Genomic DNA, 27,897 nt, shown 5'->3' on the forward strand with positions numbered 1-27,897 from the left:
TAGTGGAGTAAATTTACAAGTAAATTGGTCAGCACTCTTAAGCCATTTACAGTATTTAGAGAGAAATCTTTATGAATTTCACAAAATGTCAGGTGTGATGTTTTTGGAAACTACATGTTTAATGATTCATGTATAATTTCTGTCCCCTGTTTAGGCTTACTATGATTTTCCATAATTTCAATACAGTTTTTAATTACCCTGAAAACATTTGAAATCTGAGAATCCTTTCATGCTTTATTGAATTATTATTTGACAATAAATGATATAATCTCTTTATACTGTAACATTTAAATTCGTAAATGCAGAGCAGATTTGGTATGTTTGACACAAAGGGGAAACAAACAGCAGGAATAAGCATCAGCGGCAAAGCTAATTTGTTTTTCTCCAACTGTAAAGGAAATTCTTTTGGATAAAGAGAAATACATCAGACTGTCAGAATTGACGATGACGTCCTCTCTTCAAAAAGGTGAGCATTTTGTCATATTTAGCATTTAAAGATTGGTTCACACACTGAAAAAAAAAAAGATACTTTGGATTAACTTAAAAAAATTGATGTAATTTGTTACAGCAATTTTTTTTAGATTTTCTCAAATTGTATTTATGATTTAGTTAAAACCATGAATTTTGATTTAATGTCAAACCAAAAATTAAATTTTTTCCAACTCAACTCAACTCAAGAGTGTTAAAGTTAATGAGATAATTAAGTGATTAATTTAGTGATGATTGAGCATTATTGAAGACACCTGATGTTAACAAGCAGAATCACTGAAGGAGAAAAGCACAAATTGTAAGTCACCGTTATGGCGATCAGTGTTTGCTTTAGTTGGGCTCTTGACCCTTATATGTTTACTTTAGATTTAGTTTGTCTGCTGTTATTGATTTATTACAGTCAGATGAACAAAGAGACAATGTGATCTGATGGTGTTGGTTATGTTTTTGCTGTGTATTTTGGGTTAAGGTAAAACATTGAGTTGGAAAAAAATAAAATTTTGGTTTGACATTAAATCAAAATTTATGGTTTTAACTAAATCATAAATACAATTTGAGAAAATCTTAAAAAAATTAGCTGTAACAAAATTACATCAATTGTTCTAAGTTAATCCAAAGTATTTTTTTTTCAGTGATAGAGGGCGTAACACTTACTTTGAGGCAAAGTGAAACCAGAAGGTATAAACTGAAAATCACAATTTTCCATTGGACCAATGTAAATATATATTTTGAATGAATTGCACTGATGTTTCACTTTTTTCAGTGCACTGCCTCAAAAACATGTATGAGAAAAACAGTCGATTTATGAATTTCAATTCAATGCAATACATTTTAATTTGCTTTATTTTTTTTTTAATTATTATAATTAAAATAATAATAAATGTATAAAATAATTTCATAATTATATTTACATTTTTTTAATGTCAGGTTTTATAAGAGCACCGATCTCTGTTATGTTGTGAAAGTATAAACTGTGATTTTTGCTTGTCTTTTTTTATTGAAAGTTAATATAACACACAAGCATAACCACAATTTATTTGTTTAATACATATTCTGCCCAGTCTGGTTATTCTTTCAGGCGTTAATAAGAATGTAATTGTAAATGTAACTGTATATTTGAACCAGAAAGTGATTCAGAAGAAGCTCTACAGCGTCGGGCTCATAACGGTAGTTAATATGATCAGCCTTTCCTTCCTTCTAATAATCAGCATCCTTACAAAGGCTTTGAACAACTCAGAACGTCATAAACACCTTGTGAAACATTTAATGGGTTGATATAATCCCTCTATATTTGTGATAATATCTTGCACTTGACCAGGGGCGCAACTACCCAGTGTCAGAGGTGTATGCATCAACTCTAGGGGGGTTCGGGGGCATGCTCCCCCTTAAGAAAATGTTGTGCTTTTTAATGTTGAATTCATCAATCTGGTGCACTTTGAGTGTTCAAAATTAAAATCTCCAACCCATATTCAGTGTGCAAATTAAACAAAGAAAAAATTCAATAGCCATATATTGTAAAACAAATGCACTGAAAACTAAAGGAAACTTTCCTAATTAGTTTTGTACTAATTTCTATACTTCACATTAAAGATGTGATTGGGCCAGCCCAGTGTCAGTCAAGATCGAAAAGAAACAATGGGCTGCAAATTTACGAGTGTAATGAAAAATGCAAAAAAAAAAAAAAAAAAAATTAAAATAATGCTGACTTTTTTTTTTTTTACCAATGCATTACAACGGCACTAAGCCAGCGGCGCCAATTAAGCAAAACAAAACGAATGGGCCGCCGATGTACGAGTTAAGACAAAGAAAAAAAAAAAATAGCGTATTACGTAAGATGCAGCCTACCCCACCGGGAATCTCCTAGCCTGGACGTCACACTTTAAATCCTACCTGTTGCCTTTGACCATCCACTTATTTAGCTGCTGGCGCATCAATTGACATGCCATCTCCTTTTCCCTCTTTCTTTTTCTATTTTTAGTCCCGACAGCTTTTTTGCTTTATCCATCTTTTTCGACTCGTGCCGGCTCGCTCAGCGCTCACGGCACCCCTGCCTGCTCCGCTCGCAACGCGATATTACCCCCCCTCTCTATGTCAAAATTATATGATGGAATCTTATGAATATACTACTCTATCCTGTTAGTCCTCTAAAAAAGTTATATAACATTGAGGAAATGCAGAAAATATTTAGAAACGCACAACAGCAGCTACGTATAGATAAAAAAAAAGAAAAAAAAAAAGACCATTGCTTTGGCACCCCCCTGGTGCTGCGCGCCCCTATGCGTCGCATATAGCGCATACCCACTTTTTGCGCCACTGCACTCGACCAAGCTTGAGTCACACACAGACTTCAACATTCAGCATGCAAAACACAATGATACAATGATGTCTGAACACCTGTGGGCGTGACAACGATGCGATGATGCGAAATGAGGCGTAGTTGTCTTGCGCTGGAGGCGGTCATTTGCAAACGATTGCTATGTCACTTCGTACCATGACATCACTGCGTACCATGAGTCCCCAACGAGCTGTAATTAGAGCTTGATTAAATAAATGCTTTGTTTATAATGGACGTCTTAAGCTATGAAACTTGCAGGAAGTTTTAATGGTACAAAGACCTCTTATATACCATAAGATCTAGGCAAATTTGGTTTCTCTTGTCATGACCCCTTTAAGTATTTGCATATTCAAACCAGACCTGTGACTGACATTTTATATGAGTACATGGTGTGAAACCTCAATCTGTCTTTAGGTTTTTAGGAAAAAAAATGGATTTTAGTGTGTTTGGTTTTATTCAGAGAGACAGAAAACATCTGACTTTAATTAATTTAGTTGTTTGTAGTCTAAACATAAAAATACACAAGATTTGTTTTATAAGAGAAAAACTCTCATGGCATTGTGCTGATGTTTAAGTCATTAAACATTGTTATATTTGTCCTCTTTTTTCATGCCAGGTGTTGTACGGTCACTGTTGACTATCATCACTTTAATCCTGTGTAAGTGTAAGCCAGTGGTGTTTGCTTCAAACTCTCGGTTGACCCTGTGAACTGTATTACATTTTTTATACTATTGATTACATACATTTCTCTGTGTTTAGTCATTGTCAAATACGCAGTTGTCTATGTAACTAATACACAGTTAATCTATTACAAGACTCTACAGAAATTACAAGAAACTACGGAATTTGTGATTTTAATTTTTTTGGGGAATTAATTTTGCTTTAGAATGTCACTCTCATAAATGTAGAAATTTTTAAAATATTTTAAACATTTTAAAATTTGATTACTATATACATCATTGAGATATAACTATCTGTTGAACGAAAAGGACATTTCTCAGTTTTGTTTAACAGTGTAAACTCATGTGTTTCAAATTACATGTGCTATGCTGAAGATACATTTACCTGGTTTGTATTTGTGTATTCTGACTTTGATCACATCTTTCTGGTCCTCAGGTTTAATATCCACCACTTCCGCTGAATCAAGAGCAGAAGTTAGTCCGGTTTTGGACTGTGATCTTGATAAAGACACGTACATCTGCACTGGTGCTCAGTACCGCATGCACTGCAACACAACAATGCATCGTTTCTACTACCAGAGATCCAAAAACCAAGACCAGTACCAGTGCACGAATAATAACTGTACCTGTGTTGGTAATAATGACACCTGTAACTGCTCTATTAGCACTTTGTCCTCCTGCTTCTGTGAGACTTACATCAATAACATCACTAACCCTGCATCAGTTACTCCAATCACAGACCCTGACTGTGAGCTTTATAATGACACATACGTCTGCACTGGTGCTCAGTACCGCATGTACTGCAACACAACAATGCATGATTTCTCATACCAGAGATATCAAAACCAAGACCAGTACCAATGCTGGAATGGTATCATCAACACAAATATTTATTTGAAAAAATATTTATTTGACTTTATGAGTAATGGCTGTAACTGTATTGGTAATAAGGACACCTGTACATGCTCTAGAAACACATTCTCCTCCTGCTTCTGTGAGACTTACGGTAATATCATTGCTCTCACTACAGCAGTTCCTCCAGTCTATGACTGTGTGCTTTATAACGACACGTACGTCTGCACTGGTGCTCAGTATCGCATGTACTGCAACACAACAGTGCAAGATTTCTATTACAACCAAAATGAGAGCCGTTGTAGAAGTAATAACAGTAACTGTGTTGGTAATAAGGACACCTGTACATGCTCTAGTAGCACATTCTCCTCCTGCTTCTGTGAGACTTACGGTAATATCATTGCTCTCACTACAGCAGTTTCTCCAGTCTATGACTGTGGGCTTTATAATGACACATCATACATCTGCACTGGTGCTCAGTATCACATGTACTGCAACACAAGTGTACATGATTTCCATTATAATATAAACCATTACCACTGTTTGAGTGATAACTGTAACTGTATTGGTAATAAGGACACCTGTACATGTTCCTATAATACTTCATCCTCCTGCTTCTGTACTAATCATAGCAATAGCATCCCTGCAGCAGTTACTCCAGTCTATGACTGTGGGCTTTATAACGACACATACATCTGCACCGGTGCTCAGTACCGCATGCACTGCAACACAAGAATGCATAGTTTCTACTACCAGAGATATCAGAACCAAACCCAATATCAGTATGAATGTATGAGTGGTAACTGTGAATGTATTGGTAATAAGGACACCTGTACATGCTCTAGTAGCACTTTGTACTCCTGCTTCTGTGAGACTTACGGTAATATCATTGCTCTCACTACAGCAGTTCCTCCAGTCTATGACTGTGTGCTTTATAATGACACGTACGTCTGCACTGGTGCCCAGTACCGCATGTACTGCAACACAAGAATGCATGTATTGTATTACAGTAGAAATAAGCATCGCTGTACGAGTGGTAACTGTAACTGCATTGGTAATAAGGACACCTGTACATGCTACAGTCGCACCTCCTCCTGCTTCTGTGAGAATAACACCCCGACCACACTCAGTCCAACTACTACTACAGGTGAGCATATGTAGACTGGAATGTGGTGTTTGATTATACTGTATTCATGTTTTAATGATGAATTCCCTCATTGCAGTTCTGGATAACATACTGCCGGATCAATGCAAGGTAAGCTGATTTTTTTTTTTCTTCAAAGTGCAGAGTCTTTCAGTTTTATTTATAAAGCTCAGTTGTGATTTCAGAGTCAGACTTCTGCAGGATGTTTTCAAAATCTTCTTGACAACATAGAGAACATTACAGCTCAAGTGCTCCCTTTGGATGTAAGTTTTAAGAGAGAAATCATAAAATAACCAAATATCAGTAATTTATGATAACAGAACATTTAATGCTGCTTGTCTGGAAGTATTGATATTCGTTCATAAGTGTTTTTGTATCATAACCAATTAGGTTGTGACTACAATTTTGGATGTGGCTCTTAACACTTCAGAGATTCAATCAGCTGACCCAACGGAACTAGTGACATTTGGAAACCGTGTAATAAAAGCCAGTGAGAAGCTCATATCTTCACTGGTGAAGCCAACAGACACAAATGACAGTGTCAGTTTTACTCTTGACACCGTAGGTAAGTGAAGACGCAACTGTATCTAGAACTACACACAATTTTCATACTTAATATGCTCTAAAGGGTTTGTGAACTAATCAAGGAATCAATCATTTTTAGTTAATAAAAGTAGACTGACAGATGCATTCCCATTATTTTCTTTAGAGGTACAAATCTTCATGATTGGACCAAAATTCACTTCCGACCAAATCCCTAAGCTGGGCACAAAAAATGCATCTTTGGACATTGATCTTGTTGGGATTGCAAAGAGTAACAATGGAACAAGTATGTAAAACGTATTTAATAAAAAAAAAACTGACATTCACCATAATTACTGACAGTGAGCCTACTGTACACTTTCTAAAATTAACTGACAACATTAACAAACGGTTGCCTGCACTTGTTATACAATCACTGATGAACATCTTTGGTTTAATGAAAACATTGTCCCCTAACATTCTTATAAAGTTTTTAGTGGGAAGTTTCCCAGCAGGCACTGGACATGGACAAATCCAGAAACATGCCAAATATAAAATTAATAACACATATGATCAATGTTTAGACACTGGATGATGAGATCAGTGATTCAGGTCACTATATGGTGATCAATAACTATCCAAACCACCTGATCACATTTTCTCTTCGCTTTTTCAAGACAATGGATGTGTCTTATAAACACACTGTCAAAAAAATAAAATAATGTTAAAGAGTCAAGGGTTAAAAGGCCAATTAAATCAAAAGTGGAAACATTTTCAACAAATCATCTACAACATCTAAACCTCTGTTTATACTCAAATCTTCAACATCTGATAATTCTCTAATTGTTCCATTTTCACCCCTGCTTAAGTTAAACTCATGTGCCTTAAGCAGGGAGAATGCTCTCTCAAGGAACATTTAGGAACATTTCTGGATCTCGCCCATCAGACCACGTTCCCGGATAACTGCCTGTGCACGTGTGGCGGCGTCAGTAACTTCAGTAGTGTGTAAATGCATTAGACTAACTGTTAGTAATGTAGCCAGGTTTAATAATGAGAAGCCCTATTTAGCTGTCTGACCCAGTCATGAAAGGGTTAACTTTAATTTTGTATCTTTGATGGACTTGTAAGTGAGCCAATGGGTGAATTTTATGAGGCACTGAACTAACCAATCAGCTGCCATCTAGGCTCCGTTACAGTTACGCCTCTAGTTTTGCGTCACTGCACGTTCTTTTTGGCGCTTGCACTTGAGCATAGGAGGCTGCGTTATCTGCTTGAGTGTAAACGAAAGCTGTGCCTGAATCCACTGTTGTCACAGAGCTAAAGGCAGTGAATTCCGTTAAAATGGTCAGGTTTTGGTAAGAGTTGGGAACATCGTGCAGAGATCCTTTCCATGGAGTGATACAGATCCAGACGTTCCAGACGTTCTTCCAGAGATTCATTGATTCCCAGTCCAGGTGGCTGGGTGGCGAGCCAATCGTGTTTGACAACGAATCAAATCGCTTTAGACGAACTGCCCGGATCATCCTCTTCATCTTTGTTGTGGTAGGACAAACACTAACTCAAACGAAAAAAAAAAGGGCCCCAACGGTGAAACTGAACTCTTGTCAACCAAGGCAAGTTGAACCGAGGACGAACTGAGCTCAAAGATACTGAAAAGGAGGGTTTTGTTTTGTTTACGTGCGCACTTTATTATTTTAGTTTGTTATTTTTCATAAATGTGTTTTCTTTCTTTGTATTTATGTTCCACCCTGTGAATTTAATACAGGTTATCTAAACTGTCATTCTGGTGTGGCATTTTTTTTTTCATATTGATATTCAATTCTCAGGCTCTTAACAATTTAGCGTCTTCTGATTCTGGTCCAAATCATATTCATGATAGCCTCTACGACTACTTGGACTATTAAACCTATGTACATTATTTCTACTACTTCGTAATAAGGGTTACATTATTGGCGAGCCAGCCAGGAGCCAGAGACATTGAATGTCAATATTGAAAGAATATGCAAAATGGATTTCATACAGAAGTCAGGTGTTAAAATTCCGAATGCAGTGATCGTTAGTTGGGTAACACAGGTAGCAGATCAGGATGAGAAAGTTGTTGACTTCCTTAAGAAGTACGGTTCCATCGAAAGAGCCCTTCTCGTTGATGATTCTAAATCCGAATTTTACCAAAACCTGATCATTGAGTTTTCGAGTGGTTCAGCTTTAGTGAACTTAGAGCCACTTCTGCCATACACATTCACAGAGCAAGGTGATTCATGTGCTAAATATGTTGTAAACGCATTAAGCAGTGTGTACACTACGCAGATTGGCAGTAATGTTACAAAAACATATCTAGCTGAATTAAAGGGCTTAGCCAAGCTAAGTGGCAAAGACTATGGGGAGGTGTTGAAAGAGATGATGTCCCAGGTTGGTGAAGATATCGAAGCTATGAAACCCATAGGTATACATGTCTCCCCTTCACATGTTGAGACTCCAGTTGTGACATTTCAACCTCCTACCCCCGAATATCAACAGCCCCTCGTCTCACTTATGGATGCCCCCCGGGAAGGAAATTGCTTAAGTACCACTGATTCAGTCCTGTTCACTAATGGAGGGAAAGCTCCGTCCCTTTCAGTGAGTGACATAAACCCAGCAGAAATACAGAAGGTGGTGGTTGAGCATATTGTACGGAGGGAAGATGTTAGCCCACACTTGCAATCTCCAATGAGGCTTCGTTCCTTTTCTGGAAAGATTCCCAGACCGAGTAACGAAGCTGATTACGACACTTGGCGCTCACACATCGAACTGCTTTTAAATGATCCCAGCATGTCCCATCTTCAGATTTCAAGAAGAATTCTTGAATGTCTACTTTCACCTGCAGCCGATGTGGTCAAAGGGCTACGGCCTGGATCACCCCCCATCGCTTACCTGCAGCTCTTGGACTCAGCCTTTGGTACTGTTGAGGATGGGGAAGAACTTTTTGCCCAGTTTATGAACACCCTTCAAGACCCGGGTGAGAAACCCTCTACTTATCTTCATCGATTGCAATTAGCATTGAACCTAGCTGTGAGAAGGGGTGGGGCTGCACCGGCTGATGTAGATAAACACCTACTCAAACAGTTCTGTAGAGGATGCTGGGACAATTCTTTACTTTCTTGCCTGCAACTTGAGCAGAAGAAAAGCAACCCCCCTTCATTTGCTGACCTCTTGCTGTTACTAAGAACAGAGGAAGACAGACAGTTAGCAAAAGCTAGTCGCATGAAAAAACACATTGGCACCACCAGGCAGCGTGGCCAGCTTCAGCTCCAAAGTGCGTGGGCCTGTGCAGAGTCAAAAGAGAAGTCAGAGGTCAGTCTCAGTGTTATTGAGGATCTTGGGAGGCAAGTAGCCAGTTTACAAAGCCAATTAACCTATTTGATGGCACAGAAAAAGACAAAGGGGGCTGATAACAGGGGAGCAGCAGGGAAAAGTTCAGGCAAAGTACAAAAACTAGACAGTGCTAACACCGACATGCTAAAACAGACCAAGAAAAAGCAGACATACAGACCCAGGCCTTGGTACTGCTTTAACTGTGGGGAGGATGGGCACATTGCCCCAGTTTGCACAGACAGGGCAAACCCTGCTTTAGTAGCTGAAAAGAAAAGACAGTTAGAGGAGAAGCAGCACATGTGGGACGCACAAAACAGTCTCAACTTGCCTTTAAACGACTAGCAGTTCCTGTTGGGGGACAAACAGGGACTGAAGAGAGCCAACAACGTCCCTCAGACGTAAACAGTATAGACAAGGCTGAAGTATGTGTTAATCTAAAACATGCAAGTAAGAACCACCCTTTTAAACTCCCTAAGGGGTTGGTCGGCACCAAGAGTACCGCTAAAGTCAACATAAAAGGTGAAGAAGTCAGCTGCCTACTAGATACGGGTTCCCAAGTAACAACAGTTTCCCGGTCATTTTATGAACAGCACTTTCCAGAGCAGGAGATTAAGCCACTACATGATCTCTTGGAGGTGGAAGGAGCGAATGGACAGTCCGTACCCTACTTGGGTTACATAGAAATGACTGTAACTTTTCCAAAAGAGTTTATTGGAGCGTCAATGGATGTAAATACACTCGCTTTGGTTGTTCCTGACATTCGAGCCACTTCACAGTCTCTTGTGCTTATAGGCACCAATACGCTGGATGTACTGTATGACATGTATTTCGAAGCCGGATTGACACGCCATCAACCAATCCCACATGGCTATAGAGCAGTTCTTAAATGTCTTGAGCTTAGACAAAAACAGACCAACAACAGTCAACCCAGTGTAGTAACATTGCAAGGCAGAAGTTCTAAAATCATTCCAGCTGGTGAAACTGTAGTAGTTGAGGGAGTTGCTGTAGCTTATTGCTTGCAGAATGAGAAGTTTGTAGTAATTGAGCAGCCATCATTACCCTCCTTGCCGGGTGGCTTGCTGGTAACAGCTAGCTTAGTCGACATTCCCCAGCAGCGGCCCTATAAGCTACCAGTGGTCATCAGTAATGAGTCTGACCATGATATAGTCATTCCTGCTAAATGTGCGATTGCAGAGATAAGTGCTTACCAGAGCATCTTGTTACAGGAGCACAGTGTAGTAAAACAATCAGAACCCCTCTCAAAGTCACCAGAGGCACAGTCAAACAACAAGCACGACCTAAACTTCAATTTCGGTGAGTCCCCAGTTCCATCTGAATGGAGAGAACGCATCACTCAGCAGCTCAACAACATGCCCGACGTGTTTGCACAACATGACTTGGATTTTGGCAGAACAGATAAAGTGGCACACAACATAAAACTCTCAGATGAAACTCCTTTTAAACAGCGTGCGAGACCAATACACCCACAAGACATCGAAGCTGTTCGCAAACACATTCAGGAGCTTCTTGATGCAGGAGTCATCAGAGAGTCAGAGTCACCGTTTTCGTCACCGATAGTGGTGGTCAGGAAAAAGAATGGCCAAGTCCGGTTGTGCATAGACTACAGGCGTCTGAATCTCCAGACCATAAAAGATGCATACTCTCTTCCAAAGCTAGAAGACACATTCTCAGCGCTCAGTGGTTCCCAGTGGTTCTCCGTCCTTGATTTAAAGTCTGGTTATTACCAGATCGAAGTTGAGGAAGCAGACAAACCCAAGATCGCATTCGTGTGTCCGCTTGGGTTCTGGGAATTTAACCGGATGCCGCAGGGAGTAACTAATGCACCGAGTACATTCCAAAGACTAATGGAAAAGTGCATGGGGGACATGCATTTAAAGGATGTTCTAGTCTTTATTGACGACTTGATTGTGTTCTCAAAGACTCTAGAAGAGCATGAAGCAAGGCTGATGAAGGTGCTCACACGCCTTAGAGAGTTCGGATTGAAATTATCACCTGAAAAGTGTGTCTTCTTCCAGACGTCAGTCCGTTATCTTGGGCATGTAGTTTCCAGGAATGGAGTCGAGACTGATCCGGAGAAGATTGCTGCTCTTAAGACTTGGCCAGTCCCAAAAAACCTGCGAGAGCTGAGATCTTTTCTTGGGTTTGCTGGGTACTACAGGAGGTTTGTTAAGGGCTACTCTAACATCGTTAAGCCCCTCCACAATCTAACCTCTGGTTACCCACCTTCTCACAAGAAATTAAAGTCAGATGAGAAAGCAGGTCAGTACCGCAACCCAAAGGAGGTCTTTGGGAGTCGCTGGACACCCGCTTGCCAGCAGGCATTTGACCTGGGTATTGAGAGCCTTACCTCCGCCCCGGTGTTAGGTTTTGCTGATCCCCAGAAGCCCTATGTACTTCACACCGATGCAAGCACCACTGGACTCGGTGCTGTTTTGTATCAGGAACAGGAGGGTCAGTGTCGAGTCATAGGCTATGCAAGCAGAGGGTTGTCAAGGAGTGAGAGTCGCTATCCAGCACACAAGTTGGAATTTTTAGCACTCAAGTGGTCAGTGACAGAAAAGTTCAGTGATTATCTCTACGGCAACCACTTCACTGTTGTTACTGATAGCAATCCACTAACGTACATACTGACCTCAGCAAAACTTGATGCGACAAGCTATAGGTGGCTGGCAGCACTGTCCACGTTCTCATTCAAACTTCTCTATCGTCCAGGAAAGCAAAATGGCGATGCAGATGGACTGTCCCGCAGGCCTCATGGGAAGCTGGCTGATTATCTTAAATCTCAAAAAGAGAGAGAGCGCATAAGACAGTTTACTCAGGGTCACCTCTCTGATCCAGAAAATATAGATGCAGTAGATCAAGCTGTTGTGCAAGCAATCTGTGAGAGACAGCTCATTTACAGTGTCAGTTATGATGGCCAAGATTCTTCAGATGGTGTTGCTTTAGTTGAAACTCTTGCCATCTCAGCTACTGCTGTGCCTGACAGTTATGGGCAAGAAGATCATCTTGGTGGGTTGCCAGTTATCCTCCACCTAACTGAGGCAGAGCTTGCGAGTAAACAAAGAGCTGATCAAAGTATAAAGCATGTCATTTCCCAGATTGAGCAGGGAGAAAAACCACCCCCAACCTTGCGACATGAACTCACTGAGCTTCCACTGTTGTTGAGGGAGTTAAATCGCCTTGAACTCCGTAATAACATCTTGTACCGGAGACGCCAAGTGGGATCTCAGACCTTTTATCAGCTTGTGCTCCCAGCTGAACTGCGTGACACAGTTTTGACCAGCCTACACAATCATATGGGTCATATGGGGGTTGATCGTACACTGGATCTTGTAAGGACCAGATTCTTTTGGCCAAAGATGGCTCTGGATGTCGAGAGAAAAGTCAAAACATGTGGCAGGTGCGTACGGAGGAAGGCGCTGCCTGAGAGAGCTGCACCTTTGGTAAACATTAACACCACCAGACCCCTTGAGCTCCTCTGTATGGACTTCCTCTCCCTTGAACCTGACAAAAGTGGGACCAAAGACATACTGGTGATTACAGATCACTTTACTAAGTTTGCGGTTGCCATACCAACATCTAACCAAAAGGCCCGCACAGTGGCAAAGTGTCTGTGGGAGAACTTTATGGTGCACTATGGAATGCCAGAAAAGTTACACAGTGATCAGGGACGTGATTTCGAGTCCCGCACAATAAAAGAGCTCTGTCGAGTGGCCGGCATACACAAAGTAAGAACAACCCCATACCACCCTAGGGGCAACCCCGTTGAGCGATTTAATCGCACGTTACTAGACATGCTAGGTACTCTTGAAAGCCCAGAGAAATCTCGTTGGCGTGATTTTGTAAAACCCCTGGTCCACGCCTATAATTGCACCAGGAATGAGGTGACAGGTTTTACACCACGTGAACTGATGTTCGGACGTCAGCCTCGTCTGCCGGTTGATTTGGCGTTTGGATTACCAGTGCAAGGGGGTCAGCAAACATCACACGCAGAGTATGTGCAAAACCTCAAGTCACGACTTGAAGACAGCTACAAGATAGCAATTGAAAATGCTGCAAAAATAGCACACAAGAACAAAATGAGGTTTGACAGGCGTGTGACTGCTTCGGACTTGGAAGCTGGAGACCGAGTATTGGTCAGAAACGTTCGCATTCGAGGAAAACATAAGATTTCAGACAAGTGGGAGTCAATTGTCCATGTGGTGGTGAGGAGAGCAGGTACCCTGCCCGTCTATACAGTCAAACCTGAAAATCAGGATGGTCCTTTAAGAACACTGCATAGGGACTTACTCCTTCCATGTGGTTACTTGCCTACAGAGGTCAGCAAGGCGCCTGGCCAGCAGCCCGCAAGACGCAAGCCAGCAACCCGTGCAAATCCTACTGTGGATGAGAATCATTTCTCAGACGATGAAGATGAAATTATTCCTGTTTACTGTTTCAGAGAACCCCCAAACGCTCAGTTTCCCACAGTCCATGACAGTCTAGTGCAGCCTGATCCAACTATGTCTACTGTGCAGGATAAACAGCATTCTGAACCTCCGAGCAATTGTCCTGTTGAGAGTCCTGTAAATGCTCAAAATGTTGATTGCACTCCTGAAATTAACAAACCACCTGATATGTCCAATGGTGCCTCGGACAGTCCCCTCACACTTAATGATCCTAACTGTCACCACCACGACACTGAGGACCTACTTACCGAAGGAGTCATGCTTGATGAACAAGTTGATGAAATTGTTATGACCGAAAGTAACTTACCTGCTAGTAAAAACCCTGTGGAGGAACAAAACTTACCTGATGATGACATTCAAATAGAGCAGTTTCCAGTGTTCTCTGAAATGTTAGAGAGTGAAAAGGAGTTGAGTCACAATGGAGGTAAAGAACCAGAAGAGGAAATAAAGGATACAACAGTCAGGAGATCAGAGAGAAATCGTCAGCCGTCAAAGAGACTTGATTATACTGAACTTGGAAACCCCTTTGTCACAGTTGTTAAATCATTCTTTCAGGGGTTAACCACAGCTGTGGCTGACATTTTAAGTGAGGGTGAAAACTCATATCCTTCTGTCCTGTACCCTGAGATACAAACAGTTCAACCATTGCCATGTACAGGGACGTACATGAGTTCAAAGGGGGAGAGTGTAGCCAGGTTTAATAATGAGAAGCACTATTTAGCTGTCTGACCCAGTCATGAAAGGGTTAACTTTATTTTTGTATCTTTGATGGACTTGTAAGTGAGCCAATGGGTGAATTTTATGAGGCACTGAACTAACCAATCAGCTGCCATCTAGGCTCCGTTACAGTTACGCCTCTAGTTTTGCGTCACTGCACGTTCTTTTTGGCGCTTGCACTTGAGCATAGGAGGCTGCGTTATCTGCTTGAGTGTAAACGAAAGATGTGCCTGAATCCACTGTTGTCACGGAGCTAAAGGCAGTGAATTCCGTTAAAATGGTCAGGTTTTGGTAAGAGTTGGGAACATCGTGCAGAGATCCTTTCCATGGAGTGATACAGATCCAGACGTTCCAGACGTTCTTCCAGAGATTCATTGATTCCCAGTCCAGGTGGCTGGGTGGCGAGCCAATCGTGTTTGACAACGAATCAAATCGCTTTAGACGAACTGCCCGGATCATCCTCTTCATCTTTGTTGTGGTAGGACAAACACTAACTCAAACGAAAAAAAAAGGGCCCCAACGGTGAAACTGAACTCTTGTCAACCAAGGCAAGTTGAACCGAGGACGAACTGAGCTCAAAGATACTGAAAAGGAGGGTTTTGTTTTGTTTACGTGCGCACTTTATTATTTTAGTTTGTTATTTTTCATAAATGTGTTTTCTTTCTTTGTATGTATGTTCCACCCTGTGAATTTAATACAGGTTATCTAAACTGTCATTCTGGTGTGGCATTTTTTTTTCATATTGATATTCAATTCTCAGGCTCTTAACAATTTAGCGTCTTCTGATTCTGGTCCAAATCATATTCATGATAGCCTCTACGACTACTTGGACTATTAAACCTATGTACATTATTTCTACTACTTCGTAATAAGGGTTACAGTAAGGACACTGTTTAAAATATTGCACTTCATGAGTGGTAATTTAATAGAATTGCAGAAGGTTCTTGTGTGGTTCACTACAGCTTTCAGTATTGCAGTGATAGTGTGTTCATTTAGACACAGGATTACTGCAGTTTCCAGTGTTGCACACTGTTAAACCTTGCTGTAAAACCTCTGCCAAATTCTGGCAATAACACACATTTTTCCACTAAAACAATAATATACCGTAGAAAACAATGCATTCTGGGAAATATTTGCAATTTTCGAGAAAGTAGCCCACAGGAATTTAACTAATATAATATTTGCTAATATAGTCCACTTGACAGAGTAAATGAAAATAAGTGAGTGAATTGAGACACTGATGAACACCTGATAAGCAGAATCACTGAAGGACAGAGAAACAAGAACAGAAAAAAGAGAAACAAGAACTACAACTGACTTCCAGCAACACTAAGTGTGAAAACAGTTTACAAACCAGTTTAACATTATTTCTTTCATACATGCACGAACATTCTTGTTGAGAATTAACAGAGGTTTAGATGTTATGGAAGCCCGTTTCCGCCACATTGAGTAAAAAAATAAAGATTCTTTAAGTCATAATAATGAGAAACTTTCTCATAATAATGACTTAACATCTCGTAATAATGAGAAACTTTCTCGTAATAATGACTTAACATCTCGTAATAATGAGAAACTTTCTCATAATAATGACTTAACATCTCGTAATAATGAGAAACTTTTTCATAATAATGAGAAACTTTCTCGTAATAATGACTTAACATCTCGTAATAATGAGAAACTTTCTCGTAATAATGACTTAACATCTCGTAATAATGAGAAACTTTCTCATAATAATGACTTAACATCTCGTAATAATGAGAAACTTTCTCGTAATAATGACTTAACATCTCGTAATAATGAGAAACTTTCTCATAATAATGACTTAACATCTCGTAATAATGAGAAACTTTCTCGTAATAATGAGAAACTTTCTCATAATAATGACTTAACATCTCGTAATAATGAGAAACTTTCTCATAATTATGACTTAACATCTCATAATAATGAGAAACTTTCTCATAATAATGAGAAACTTTCTCGTAATAATGACTTAACATCTCGTAATAATGAGAAACTTTCTCGTAATAATGAGAAACTTTCTCGTAATAATGACTTAACATCTCGTAATAATGAGAAACTTTCTCATAATTATGACTTAACATCTCGTAATAATGAGAAACTTTCTCATAATAATGAGAAACTTTCTCGTAATAATGACTTAACATCTCGTAATAATGAGAAACTTTCTCATAATTATGACTTAACATCTCGTAATAATGAGAAACTTTCTCATAATAATGAGAAACTTTCTCGTAATAATGACTTAACATCTCATAATAATGAGAAACTTTCTCGTAATAATGACTTAACATCTCGTAATAATGAGAAACTTTCTCGTAATAATGACTTATTTTCTCGCACTTCTACGCATGCGCAAAGCAGCGGAGCAGAAGGGCGTGCCACACTAGCGACATCCGCTGGTCAAAGCCGTGTAAATGCATCACAGCAAACTTGGCACGCTCTGCAAAACAGTTGTTTTCATTAAAGTCAGTTTGATCTACTTAGTGCAATCTGTAATATCATTAAATAACATCATCAGTAGGCCTATATCTTCCATACTTTTCCATGCGCACGATAAGGTGTGAAAGTGGAATGCAGAAGCAGGACGGTTACCATGGTAACGAAGGACGCCTGCTTGTCCACACCGATGAAAATTGTTACATGAATTTACAAAACTATCAGATTAAAGTTGGAATATTACATTTATTCGTCAAGTTTAAGTGTAACACATATGTGTGTTAATATAACACGTATTTTGCAGATGCTAGGATATTTGATGTGCAGGTTCATCTGGAAGATATCAATACAGAAATCACCTTTAAGATGTTTATGACTTTGGGGACATTTAAACATAAGTGGGCAGTGGAATGGGGGAAAACGCAAGGTCGAGACGTGTTTTTAAAAGCTGAACTTCTTTTCAATATAGAACGCCGTGTCATGCGCAAGACGCTGCAGAAGAGCGAGCGCAACGTCCGTCTAGTGCGCGTATGCCTAGAAAAGCAATGAAAAAGCGCGTTCTGTATGAACGGACCCTTACACAGATTTCCAGATGAAGTGTTCTTAAACAGATTTGGAAAGGTGTGCTGTCTTATCATTCCTCCGTCTATTTGAAATCCATGGATCACCCTTGTGTTGCTGCTTGTTCATACACAAAAATACAAATGATTACAAATGAATAAAAGACTATCTAGTATGGAAGCCTGTCTCATATACTGATCATTTATCTTTAATGTTATTCACTGCAGAGCGTGCCAAGTTTGCTGTGATGCATTTACACGGCTTTGACCAGCGGATGTCGCTAGTGTGGCACGCCCTTCTGCTCCGCTGCTTTGCGCATGCGTAGAAGTGCGAGAAAATAAGTCATTATTACGAGAAAGTTTCTCATTATTATGAGATGTTAAGTCATTATTACGAGAGTTTCTCATTATTATGAGATGTTAAGTCATTATTACGAGAAAGTTTCTCATTATTATGAGAAAGTTTCTCATTATTACGAGATGTTAAGTAATAATTATGAGAAAGTTTCTCATTATTACGAGATGTTAAGTCATTATTACGAGAAAGTTTCTCATTATTACGAGAAAGTTTCTCATTATTACGAGATGTTAAGTCATTATTATGAGAAAGTTTCTCATTATTACGAGATGTTAAGTCATTATTATGAGAAAGTTTCTCATTATTATGAGATGTTAAGTCATAATTATGAGAAAGTTTCTCATTATTACGAGATGTTAAGTCATTATTATGAGAAAGTTTCTCATTATTACGAGATGTTAAGTCATTATTACGAGAAAGTTTCTCATTATTATGAGAAAGTTTCTCATTATTACGAGATGTTAAGTCATTATTACGAGAAAGTTTCTCATTATTATGAAAAAGTTTCTCATTATTACGAGATGTTAAGTCATTATTATGAGAAAGTTTCTCATTATTACGAGATGTTAAGTCATTATTACGAGAAAGTTTCTCATTATTACGAGATGTTAAGTCATTATTATGAGAAAGTTTCTCATTATTATGACTTAAAGAATCTTTATTTTTTTACTCAATGTGGCTGAAACGGGCTTCCATAAGATGTCAATGTTTTATTGAAAATTATAAAGTTTCAGTATCAGTATTTGCTTTAGTTGAGCTCTTGACTCTTTAACATTAGTTTTTCTCTGGCTGAGTTTGTAAATCACATTTGTTATGGCAAGAGAAAGCCGGGGGGGCTTTTAACATTCATTCTACCACTACCAAATTTACATTTTTATCTTACACAAAATCAGCTGCTGTGGCTTTCATGAGTTACAACACAATGGAGAATCTACTGAAGCCAGACTTCTTCAACACATCAAATGACACGATTAAAACCATGATGTCCACTGTGATCTCAGCTACTCTTCCCAAAACCACCAACACTAAACTCACCAAACCAGTCAACTTCACCCTCAAACACATCAGAGTGAGTGACTTTCATAGACTTAGACTAAATAGAATGAAACTTGATGTAAATGAATATTTCTTTTTTTGTTATTTTAATTGTCTAGTTCTGCTCTTCCCTGTTTTATTCAACACAGCAATAACTTGAATTATACGGAGAACTTACAGGGAGCAGGTGTTGTGAAAGTGCAGCTATCTTAAGAAGCTATTTCTACCTAATCTAGCTTAAATATTTTGTGCAATTTTACTTTTGAAATCATAATTGTTTGTGTACCCATGCAGAGGTTAATTACTGAGCGAACCATGATACTTAACAAAAATCCTTGCACATTTTCTGATTTTTACTTCTTTCTGCAGGAGTTTGAGCCCAACGGTTCTCTGTCCTGTGTGTACTGGAACATCAGCGAGTGGATTGTAGATGGTTGTTCTGTTTTAGAGACCAACAGCAACTACACTGTGTGTTCCTGTGTTCATCTGTCCACATTCGCTCTCATCATGCAAACCAGCCGTCCACCAGAGGTACGAGAACATGTCAGACAAGTAAGATTTATGACGCTGTGTACCAGAAATTTGGTGGACTAGTCATCCACAGACTAGTTGATCTGAATGGTATAGATATTTGTTTTATCTTTATGTTGCCAGTTAACAAAATCAATTGACATTGAAGCACATTTTAGATTAGCTTTATTATTCTCTATTAATTTAACCAATTGTTTACATTTTCTTTGTTAAGATCTGCAATGCTTTGAGCTGAATCGTTCAACAAATAACAGGTGATGATTTAGTATCACTCAACCTCAACCACTCAACCACACTACTCAAATTCCCCACACGGGGTCACCATAATTATATAACCAAGTTTATAAACTCAAAATGGATAGTTCACAAAAAATATCCTCACAGAAAATTAAAGCCTTAAGTGTAAATTTCTAACAATATTTCTTAAACAATAGACTTTACACACACACTGTCAGCATTTATCACGTGCATTCAAACACCATTACACGCAAATGTAATATAACACTCATATGATATTATGCACGTCATTCACATTTGTTATTGTTATGCACATACACATTACATTAACGACTTACCAAACTCTTTTATAGAGACTTCGTAATGCCTGCCATGTGCATCGATCAAACATCTTCGATCATCTCGAACTCTAACCACAAAATACACATTATACATGTTACACTTTTAAGGAGGATGCAATGTCACTTCCTAGGGCAACACATTTATTTCTCTACAAAAGACATGAAAAACACAGGTCAGACAAGGAGCACTTTTCTTTGCATGTACACCGCACTTCATCACGTACTGAATGCTACTTCTATTCTGTTTTTGTGTGATACCTTAAGAGATTATCATAAACAATCACATGTCTGCAAATGTCTAAGCAGGTACATAGCACTAGACATATTACTCTTCATACCACACTAAATTCTCAAGAAATACATACATAAACATCATAACATAGATCTGAACATGTGCTCTCACATGGCGTAAAGGAAAGGTCTGACGAATAACGTCATTAAAGTATCACAAACTCCTTTAAAGGGGGGGTGAAATGCTCATTTTCACTCAATCTCCTGTTAATCTTGAGTACATATAGAGTAATATTGCATCCTTCATATCTCCAAAAAGTCTTTTGTTTTATTATATTTTTAATTGAAAGATTGGCTGTACCGAGTCTTTCCGGAAAAAAACGAGCGGCTGGGGGCGGGCCGTGTGGGCGAAGCTAAAGCTGTGCTAACGCGCCGAGCTAACAACACACAGAGACATTTGTTCAACAGTTTTACTCACCGTTCCAACGCACGACCGCGAACCTTTATCATTGTGACTGCTCGATCCTTAAGCATTAGACGATCTGGGCTTTGTTTATAAAACAATCATCGTCGAAATGCAGGGAACAACAGTCTTACACAACTCTGTTTATGCTCAGGAAAACAAACTCCATCCACGGGTTCCTTAACGCTGGGTTCTTTGGGAATCTGTGCAGGGTTGTCTTGCCCTGGCAACCAAAAACACACTACTTTGGTGACATTGACTTCCCAAAAGCCGGGCAGGGCGCTTTGATGGCGAACTGCTTTCACTCTCTTGCTCTGTTCTACGAGTGCGCGCGCGCCCGCGATCTTACCGGAGAAGTGCCCTTAGGACCCATATAGGGAAATTCCGCTCTATCTTACGTAAGACAGAGCCATACTCGAAAAAAACTTTCCGAAACTTGTGACAAACTGGAAGGAGTATTTTTGGAACAAAAATACTCCTTCAAACGTACAACTTAGTTTTTGAAACTTTGTCCATGTTTAGCATGGGAATCCAACTCTTTACCAGTGTAAAAAACTCAGAATGCATGAAATAGCATTTCACCCCCCCTTTAACATAAATACAAATGAGTCATAAACTCGATACACATAACCATGTAAATAGCTATTTAGTATAAATTAACATTACTCTAGCATTGACAGCTGCACATATATTTAAATACTTTTTCTAATCACTGTTTTAATTGTTTTTAATCTTCTATGAAATATGCTAATGAACTGACTAGCCTATATAATGAACAAGATTTCAACCGATCACCAGTTACTGTGCTCATAATAAGCTCACAAAATGATTAATAAAAGGATTTTACCACTGAATCTGACTGGAGTTCTTATTAACAGTACATACTGAATGCGCTTTTACATGTAATGGCTGACAAAGTAACGCTAAATGAGGTTACATGTTTAAAGTCCCTGTAAAGGCAATTCTAAAACAAAATTCTAAACACATTATAAATGTTAGAAATGTATTGCTAAATCATATTACAAAGACTGTGAACTGTGAAGTATTGAATTGTGGAGTTAGACCGTTAAACATTTTTTCACCGTTGCTGTGTTCCGGATTTTTTGGGCGGGGCTAAAACGGGGGCTCGATGACGCACTGGAGCCCCTGAGCTCCTGGACACGCCCTTACTTGATGACGCACTGGAGCCCCTGAGCTCCTGGACACGCCCCAACTTGATGACGCACTGGAGCCCATTCGCATCAGTTTGCAACTCAATCGCGAGTTACTGTCAGTAGCCTACTATTAGTTACTACATCCTACAGTTTGCTAGCCTGGTTCTACCAGACTCTCGTACATTTCATTTGTACAGAGAGTCTGGCCTCTCTCCATTGACAAGCGTTAACTTCCTTGTAGGCGGGTACTCTGTCGAAGTTTAAAACTATTGGATCTGCCCAGAGTCACTCTGGATCTGCCATAACCAATCACTAACATTTGGTCGTGACGTATGTTAACTCAAACTAGCGCACGATCTCAACGTCATCGTTCTCAGCCACTCCCTCTGTTCGCTGATTGGTCCTACAAAAAATTGATTTCTGGAAACCTAAGAATATACAGCAGTCCCAGACGTAGTACTGAAGGAAAATGAAATTGAGCGGAAGTACGTAGGAGGGCGGAGCCAGGCTAACAGTTTGCTAGCTAGTTATGCCTTTGTCGCGGAACTGCGTATTACCTGGATGTGATCACGTACAATTCCGAAAAACTATCATATCAACAAGAGGTGGATTAATTTTGTGAAGAGCCACCTTGATGGAGAGCTGAGGATCACCGCCAAAACCCGCCTCTGTAGTGATCATTTTACATGGGATAGTTTTATAAACTTTCGTCGGAGACAACTGGGATTCATTCACTGATAATCCGCTGTTACTGGTGGTGAATGTGGCCGAACCGACTGTCTCCCGCCTCAGCCTTCATCCTCCCGTCGCGCCGACAACTGGTGCCATCGTCGGCAGTGCGTGCCCACCAATGAGTGTGTTAGTTGCCTTGTGTGCTTATGTTATAATTATAGTAGGTAGTCCAGGCTCGAACAACGAGCTTTGTAAAACAAATCAAGCTGCTACGAGCATCCATAATAAGTAGCGGTGACAGTTGAGTGTCGACTGCAGCGAGCTTTCCCGCGAGTGGGCGTGGTTTCAGCGCAGCCAGCGGACACGCCCCCAGCGTTTGAGAGCAGAGACTACTGCTCATTTTTTCAAGATTTTGATCGCTTATTTTATGTACTTGCCGGCTTTTTTTAACATTCAAATTTGGCTGGGTGGCTAATAACACATTTTTCTGTGGTGTGACAAACTCAGAACACATACTTAATTTTACAGGGACTTTAAGTGTAGACTAGCCTAATCACAGACATGTGTGCCTTCTTAACTCAGACTGCCCAGACTCGTCACTACACAGAACTTAATCAATGTTCGTACGTACACATCTATTTGGTTAATTATTCCTCGTCTCGCACTAACATCTCGAGTATATATCTTTTTAGGCATTTATTCCTCCTTTTTGCTCACGTTAAAAGTTACTAGTTTTTTCTCTTGAGTTGTTAACACTCTCGTCCGCCATTTTACGTACGACACAGTCAAATTAAACTTTTGTTAACGTCTCAGGCACAAACTACGGCTCTCTAAAAATACAATAATGTTGGGCATTATAAAGATTATTGTCATCTTACCTGTACAAAAGACATGAAAAACACAGGTCAAACAAGGAGCACTTTTATTTGCATGTACACCGCACTTCATCACGTACTGAATGCTGCTTCTGTTAGTCAGCTAATGATGCGTAGTGTAACGCTTGGGTGCCCCCTGCTGACGAACCTGAGTTTAACCGAAATGAACACTGTGCAATCCAGTAATATAAATAAATGTAACAATATTGTTTTTACCAAGTTCAAAATTTAAAGGGGGTGCAATTTTATTTGTCCCTTTTGACATCCTCAGTGCTACATACATACACAGGATGAAACAAACAGAGCCTATTACAGCAGATTAAATGATGATCATCACATTTACTCACATAGAACATCAATTAAATCAAGAATTTATTTACTTGACACACGACTGTATTCGTCCTCATCAGGGCTCGCTTTTCTTAAAGGGAAGAATAAGTTTTCCTATTTCTTATAAGTTCAAATACCACCCGGCTACTTATATTTGATAAAACATATATTTTTTTCTATTTTCTATTTGTTTTATCTATAATATTTTGCAAGATGGGGATTTTAAGCAGATTAATTAACAGGCGTAACTTCCTGGAGTGAAAATTGTTATGTCCTACAGTCAGAACCCTTCCTAAACACTCAGAGAAGTTAAAAATCTTCTCTTTTAAAAACCTCTTTTAAAAATCCTCTACATTGCAAAGCTATTAAATGGCTATTCAAGCAATGCTTTGAAGACAGTTGTAGACAAACTTAAGGTAATCTGCTGTGTGAGATGATCATTTTATGTCCATTTGTGAGGACTGTGATATTTTGTGTAAAGGAGCGGTCACATCAGCGAATTTCTGTGAAATTTTGCAGGCAAACATTGTTTATTGTAGTGATGTATAAAGCACAGCTCACAGAGAAGGCACTTTCAAACCAAGCAGCTGTAGGATTATCCTTGAACAGTCCATTTCATATTAACCCAACACCACATTCCACAGTTCGGAACGATTCCCCAGTGAATCATTAGTAAGTCATAAAACACAGTCATGGTGCCGAGATGGCTAAAGGAGATGTCACCCCCCTTTCCCTTGTTGTGTGTGTCTAATCTCAAACCAGCGATGCCAGGACAGCAGGAAAAGATTCCTCTTTGTTCTACAAACTTAAGACCAAATGGCCAAGAACCCTGTGGTGACCCCAATGCATAAATCCACAGCCTTATCAGGAAACGAAGGATGCTAAAGCATTCTTATGGCCCAGAATCACCACAAACCCTAAACCAGGGGACACCCCCCTTTCTGCAGTTGTAAATTCCAGAGACTTTTGTCTCCAAAACCAATAGACTGAAATTAACCCACTTGTGGTTTAATACAAACAACGATCTCAAAATTGCTTCCAATAAGCTGAATTGATCACCAGTATTTACCTCACATATATCTTAAGTATCATGTATATTTTATGTAACCTGTGGAGTTCTTTCTGTGTGTTTAACTTTCATTACAGCCTATTTGTAAGGTTTTCTACCTCAGTTATAGGAACTAATCACCAGAAGTTGCCTCATACATGTGTATTCTCTGTAGTATGTATGCTGTATATTACTGAAGTTAATTTTGTGTGTTAAACACTTATCACAGCGAAATCCTTATTTAGTTCCACCTCCACTATGGGAAGTATATGTATTTTGGTACCTACTTGATGGGTAAATGATTTCTAGAATGTTGATATAAAGTAGATGTGTGTAGGATGCACCATATTTAAACTATTAAGTTTACTTATTAAAGTGTTTAACTAAACTCTCAGGAGTTTGGGCACACGTGATCATGTGGACTTTACGCTAATTACATGCAAGAACCGGAGAACGGGGCGTAGGTCCCGCCCAAGACAATATCTGATTGGCTGTCGCACTAGGAAGGACGGGTCAGATGGACACGCTTATAACCCAATGACAAGCAGCTATGAGTTGCTTTTTGCCTTGCTTTTTGCCTGCCTTGTGCCTCGCCTTTGCAGTGACGTTTGCTCTTGCTGACCTTTCCATCGTCCAGTGTGTATGCTTACATACTCTTCAAACCACCAAGAGCTCACGCAAAACTCATCAACTCTTCCGTAAGATCCTTCGCTGAACTTCGTCAAAGAAACCCCTCTCAGAGTCGCTCCAGACTCAGAGGAAACTCCGTTGCATAGCAACCCGCAATCCAGGAAATCCCGCGAACGAAGCGCCACCCGGCAAAGCCAACCAACCACTCACCATCGAGTGCTGTCCCTCAGAACGCATCATCGACCGACTGCCAGCCAATCAGCGCCGAAGAGATTCCCTCTCCAGCAACTTCGTCACAGGGAACGCACGCGCTCAGGAGCATCTAAACGCAAGTACACAATTCTCCTAATTCTGGCTGAAGTGAACTGGTGCAAATCTTATTAAGAAAACGAACTAAGATTAAAGTGCTAGTAGTTTGATTCTCTCAGGTTGCGGTCAAGAAATAGTGTCTAACGCTAGACATTTGGGACTCCATTCACACTCCGTTAATAACCTCACTCTCTTGTCACTGTTTGAATGAATGTTTGTGTGTTTTTGTTAGTTTAGTTTGTGTGTATTAGAGTAGTTCAATAAAGTCTTGGTTGATTTTACATACAAGCGTCTTGTGCTGTGTGCTTACAAGTTACTGCCTTAAACTAAAAAGATTTTGCTACCTTGCTCATATTAATCAGTTATCATAACTTTATGATATTATTACCGTAGGCCACGGGATAATATTCTGTCCAGAATTGATAAAATACCCTAATCTCAACTTATCGGTGGACGAATAGTTGATAAAGTGTTAAATATTAATTCTGAATAATTTGCATATTAATTCGGTTCTTATTCCCTGTAATTCAATCCCCTTTGAGTTATATTGATGCTATTCCCTTATTAATCTTACACAGCTGTCTAAAATATTTTAGTTTTCTCAGAGCGACCCATTGCTGGAGCTGTTGAATTTGGTGTGTGTGATCGTGGGGCTGGTGTTCTTCAGTTTGGCCCTGTTGACCTTTGCCCTTTGTCAGTGGAGTCCTGGAGTGAATAATGTGGCTCGAATCAACCTCTGTGTGAGTCTTCTGTTGGCTCACCTTCTGTTCCTGCTCACGCAACAGTTCCTGAGCCTCATACACCCTCATCAGGTGAGGATGATGAAGGAGCCCTACAGCTCAGCACAGTCTCACTGAGAATCATCATAACCGTCTCTCATGATCTCCAGGTGTTGTGTGCCGTGATATCAGGTGTGCTGCACTTCCTCTTTCTTTCCGGCTTTGTGTGGATGTTCATTGAAGCTGTGCTGCTCTTCATCCGTGTGAAGAACCTATCACAGATCAGCTCCAAAAATAGGGAGGTGCTTAGCAGTGGATACCTGTGTGTGATTGGATATACGGTTGCTCTGGTTGTGGTGGGCGTGTCTGTCGGGCTGTTTCCTGAAGATTATGGTAGTGAAGAGTGAGTTATTGTTTTTTTTTTTTTTTTTTTTTATTGTTTGTTTTTTTACTTCTTGGATAAATTATTTATTTATTAAAGTAAATATTTTATGTTTATTACTGACAACATGTATAAAAATAACCCAGAAGATAGAAATGCATTAGTACTTTTTTTCAACACCTGAAATAGTTTTTATTTATTTATTAATTCAGTTCTTATATTATGTTTCCTCTAAACAGCTGCTGGATTCAAAGGGATAAAGGTTTTATCTGGAGTTTTCTTGGTCCTGTTTGTGTCATACTAGCAGTGAGTTCTAGTTACAGACATATTTCTCATGGGCTGTTGAAGTCAAGAAAACTAATGTGATAATTTCTTATTTTTCTGCAGTTGAACATGATTCTCTTCATCAGCATCGCCATCAGTCTGTGTTTAACTCTCACCAAACTGAATGCTGAAGTTTCTCAGATGAAACAAACCAAGTAATGTGCACTGTTTGTCGCTCTGCCACTATAGAATATAAAAAATAAAGACAACAAAGACACATTCAATCTTTCTCTCTCTTTCTCTGCAGGATTATGACATTTAAAACACTGGCTCAGTTTGTGGTTCTTGGTTGCTCCTGGATTCTGGGTTTCTTCACTAATGGCAGGAAGGAGCTGGAGATCCTCTTCCTGATCTTGAACTCCCAGCAGGGAACCTTCATCTTCCTGGTCTATTGTGTCCTCAATAATGAGGTCAGACATCACTCAATTTACCACCATATTCCATGAAAGACTATTACAGTTGTTTATTACAGTTGTTTTCTTATTATAGGCAATCCATGACTTTTAGAGGGAAATGTCAGAGTCAGTTGTTTAATCTGTTACTATTCTTCCATTTCCTTCCTGTGACGGAATGTTCAAATGATCCAAAACTTTTCAAACTCCAACTGTCAAAAATTCAAACTTTTAGGCCCATACAGCAAAATCCCCAGTGTTAAATTAACACTCCTCAGTGTACATACAGT

At 39.5% G+C, this 27,897-nt stretch overlaps 1 protein-coding gene across 1 annotated transcript in view; it reads left to right on the forward strand.

Annotated features, from left to right (window-relative positions):
* Positions 1-444: 444 nt before the first annotated feature.
* LOC308687923 (uncharacterized protein) overlaps positions 445-27,897 on the forward strand; it is a gene marked incomplete at its 5' end in the record, with an annotated part of 35,918 nt that continues 8,465 nt past the window's right edge. The window contains 14 exons of the mRNA XM_081360743.1: positions 445-466; positions 3,941-4,375; positions 4,535-5,503; positions 5,580-5,611; positions 5,686-5,763; positions 5,891-6,065; positions 6,210-6,329; positions 18,828-19,003; positions 19,339-19,500; positions 26,396-26,602; positions 26,680-26,912; positions 27,131-27,197; positions 27,279-27,370; positions 27,463-27,625. Of these exons, the coding sequence (XP_081216869.1) occupies positions 445-466; positions 3,941-4,375; positions 4,535-5,503; positions 5,580-5,611; positions 5,686-5,763; positions 5,891-6,065; positions 6,210-6,329; positions 18,828-19,003; positions 19,339-19,500; positions 26,396-26,602; positions 26,680-26,912; positions 27,131-27,197; positions 27,279-27,370; positions 27,463-27,625 (2,931 nt within the window). The remainder of the gene's footprint in view (positions 467-3,940; positions 4,376-4,534; positions 5,504-5,579; positions 5,612-5,685; positions 5,764-5,890; positions 6,066-6,209; positions 6,330-18,827; positions 19,004-19,338; positions 19,501-26,395; positions 26,603-26,679; positions 26,913-27,130; positions 27,198-27,278; positions 27,371-27,462; positions 27,626-27,897) is intronic.

This window comes from Scardinius erythrophthalmus (assembly GCF_964197995.2).
Source record: "Scardinius erythrophthalmus genome assembly, chromosome: 3".
Taxonomy (NCBI): domain Eukaryota; kingdom Metazoa; phylum Chordata; class Actinopteri; order Cypriniformes; family Leuciscidae; genus Scardinius; species Scardinius erythrophthalmus.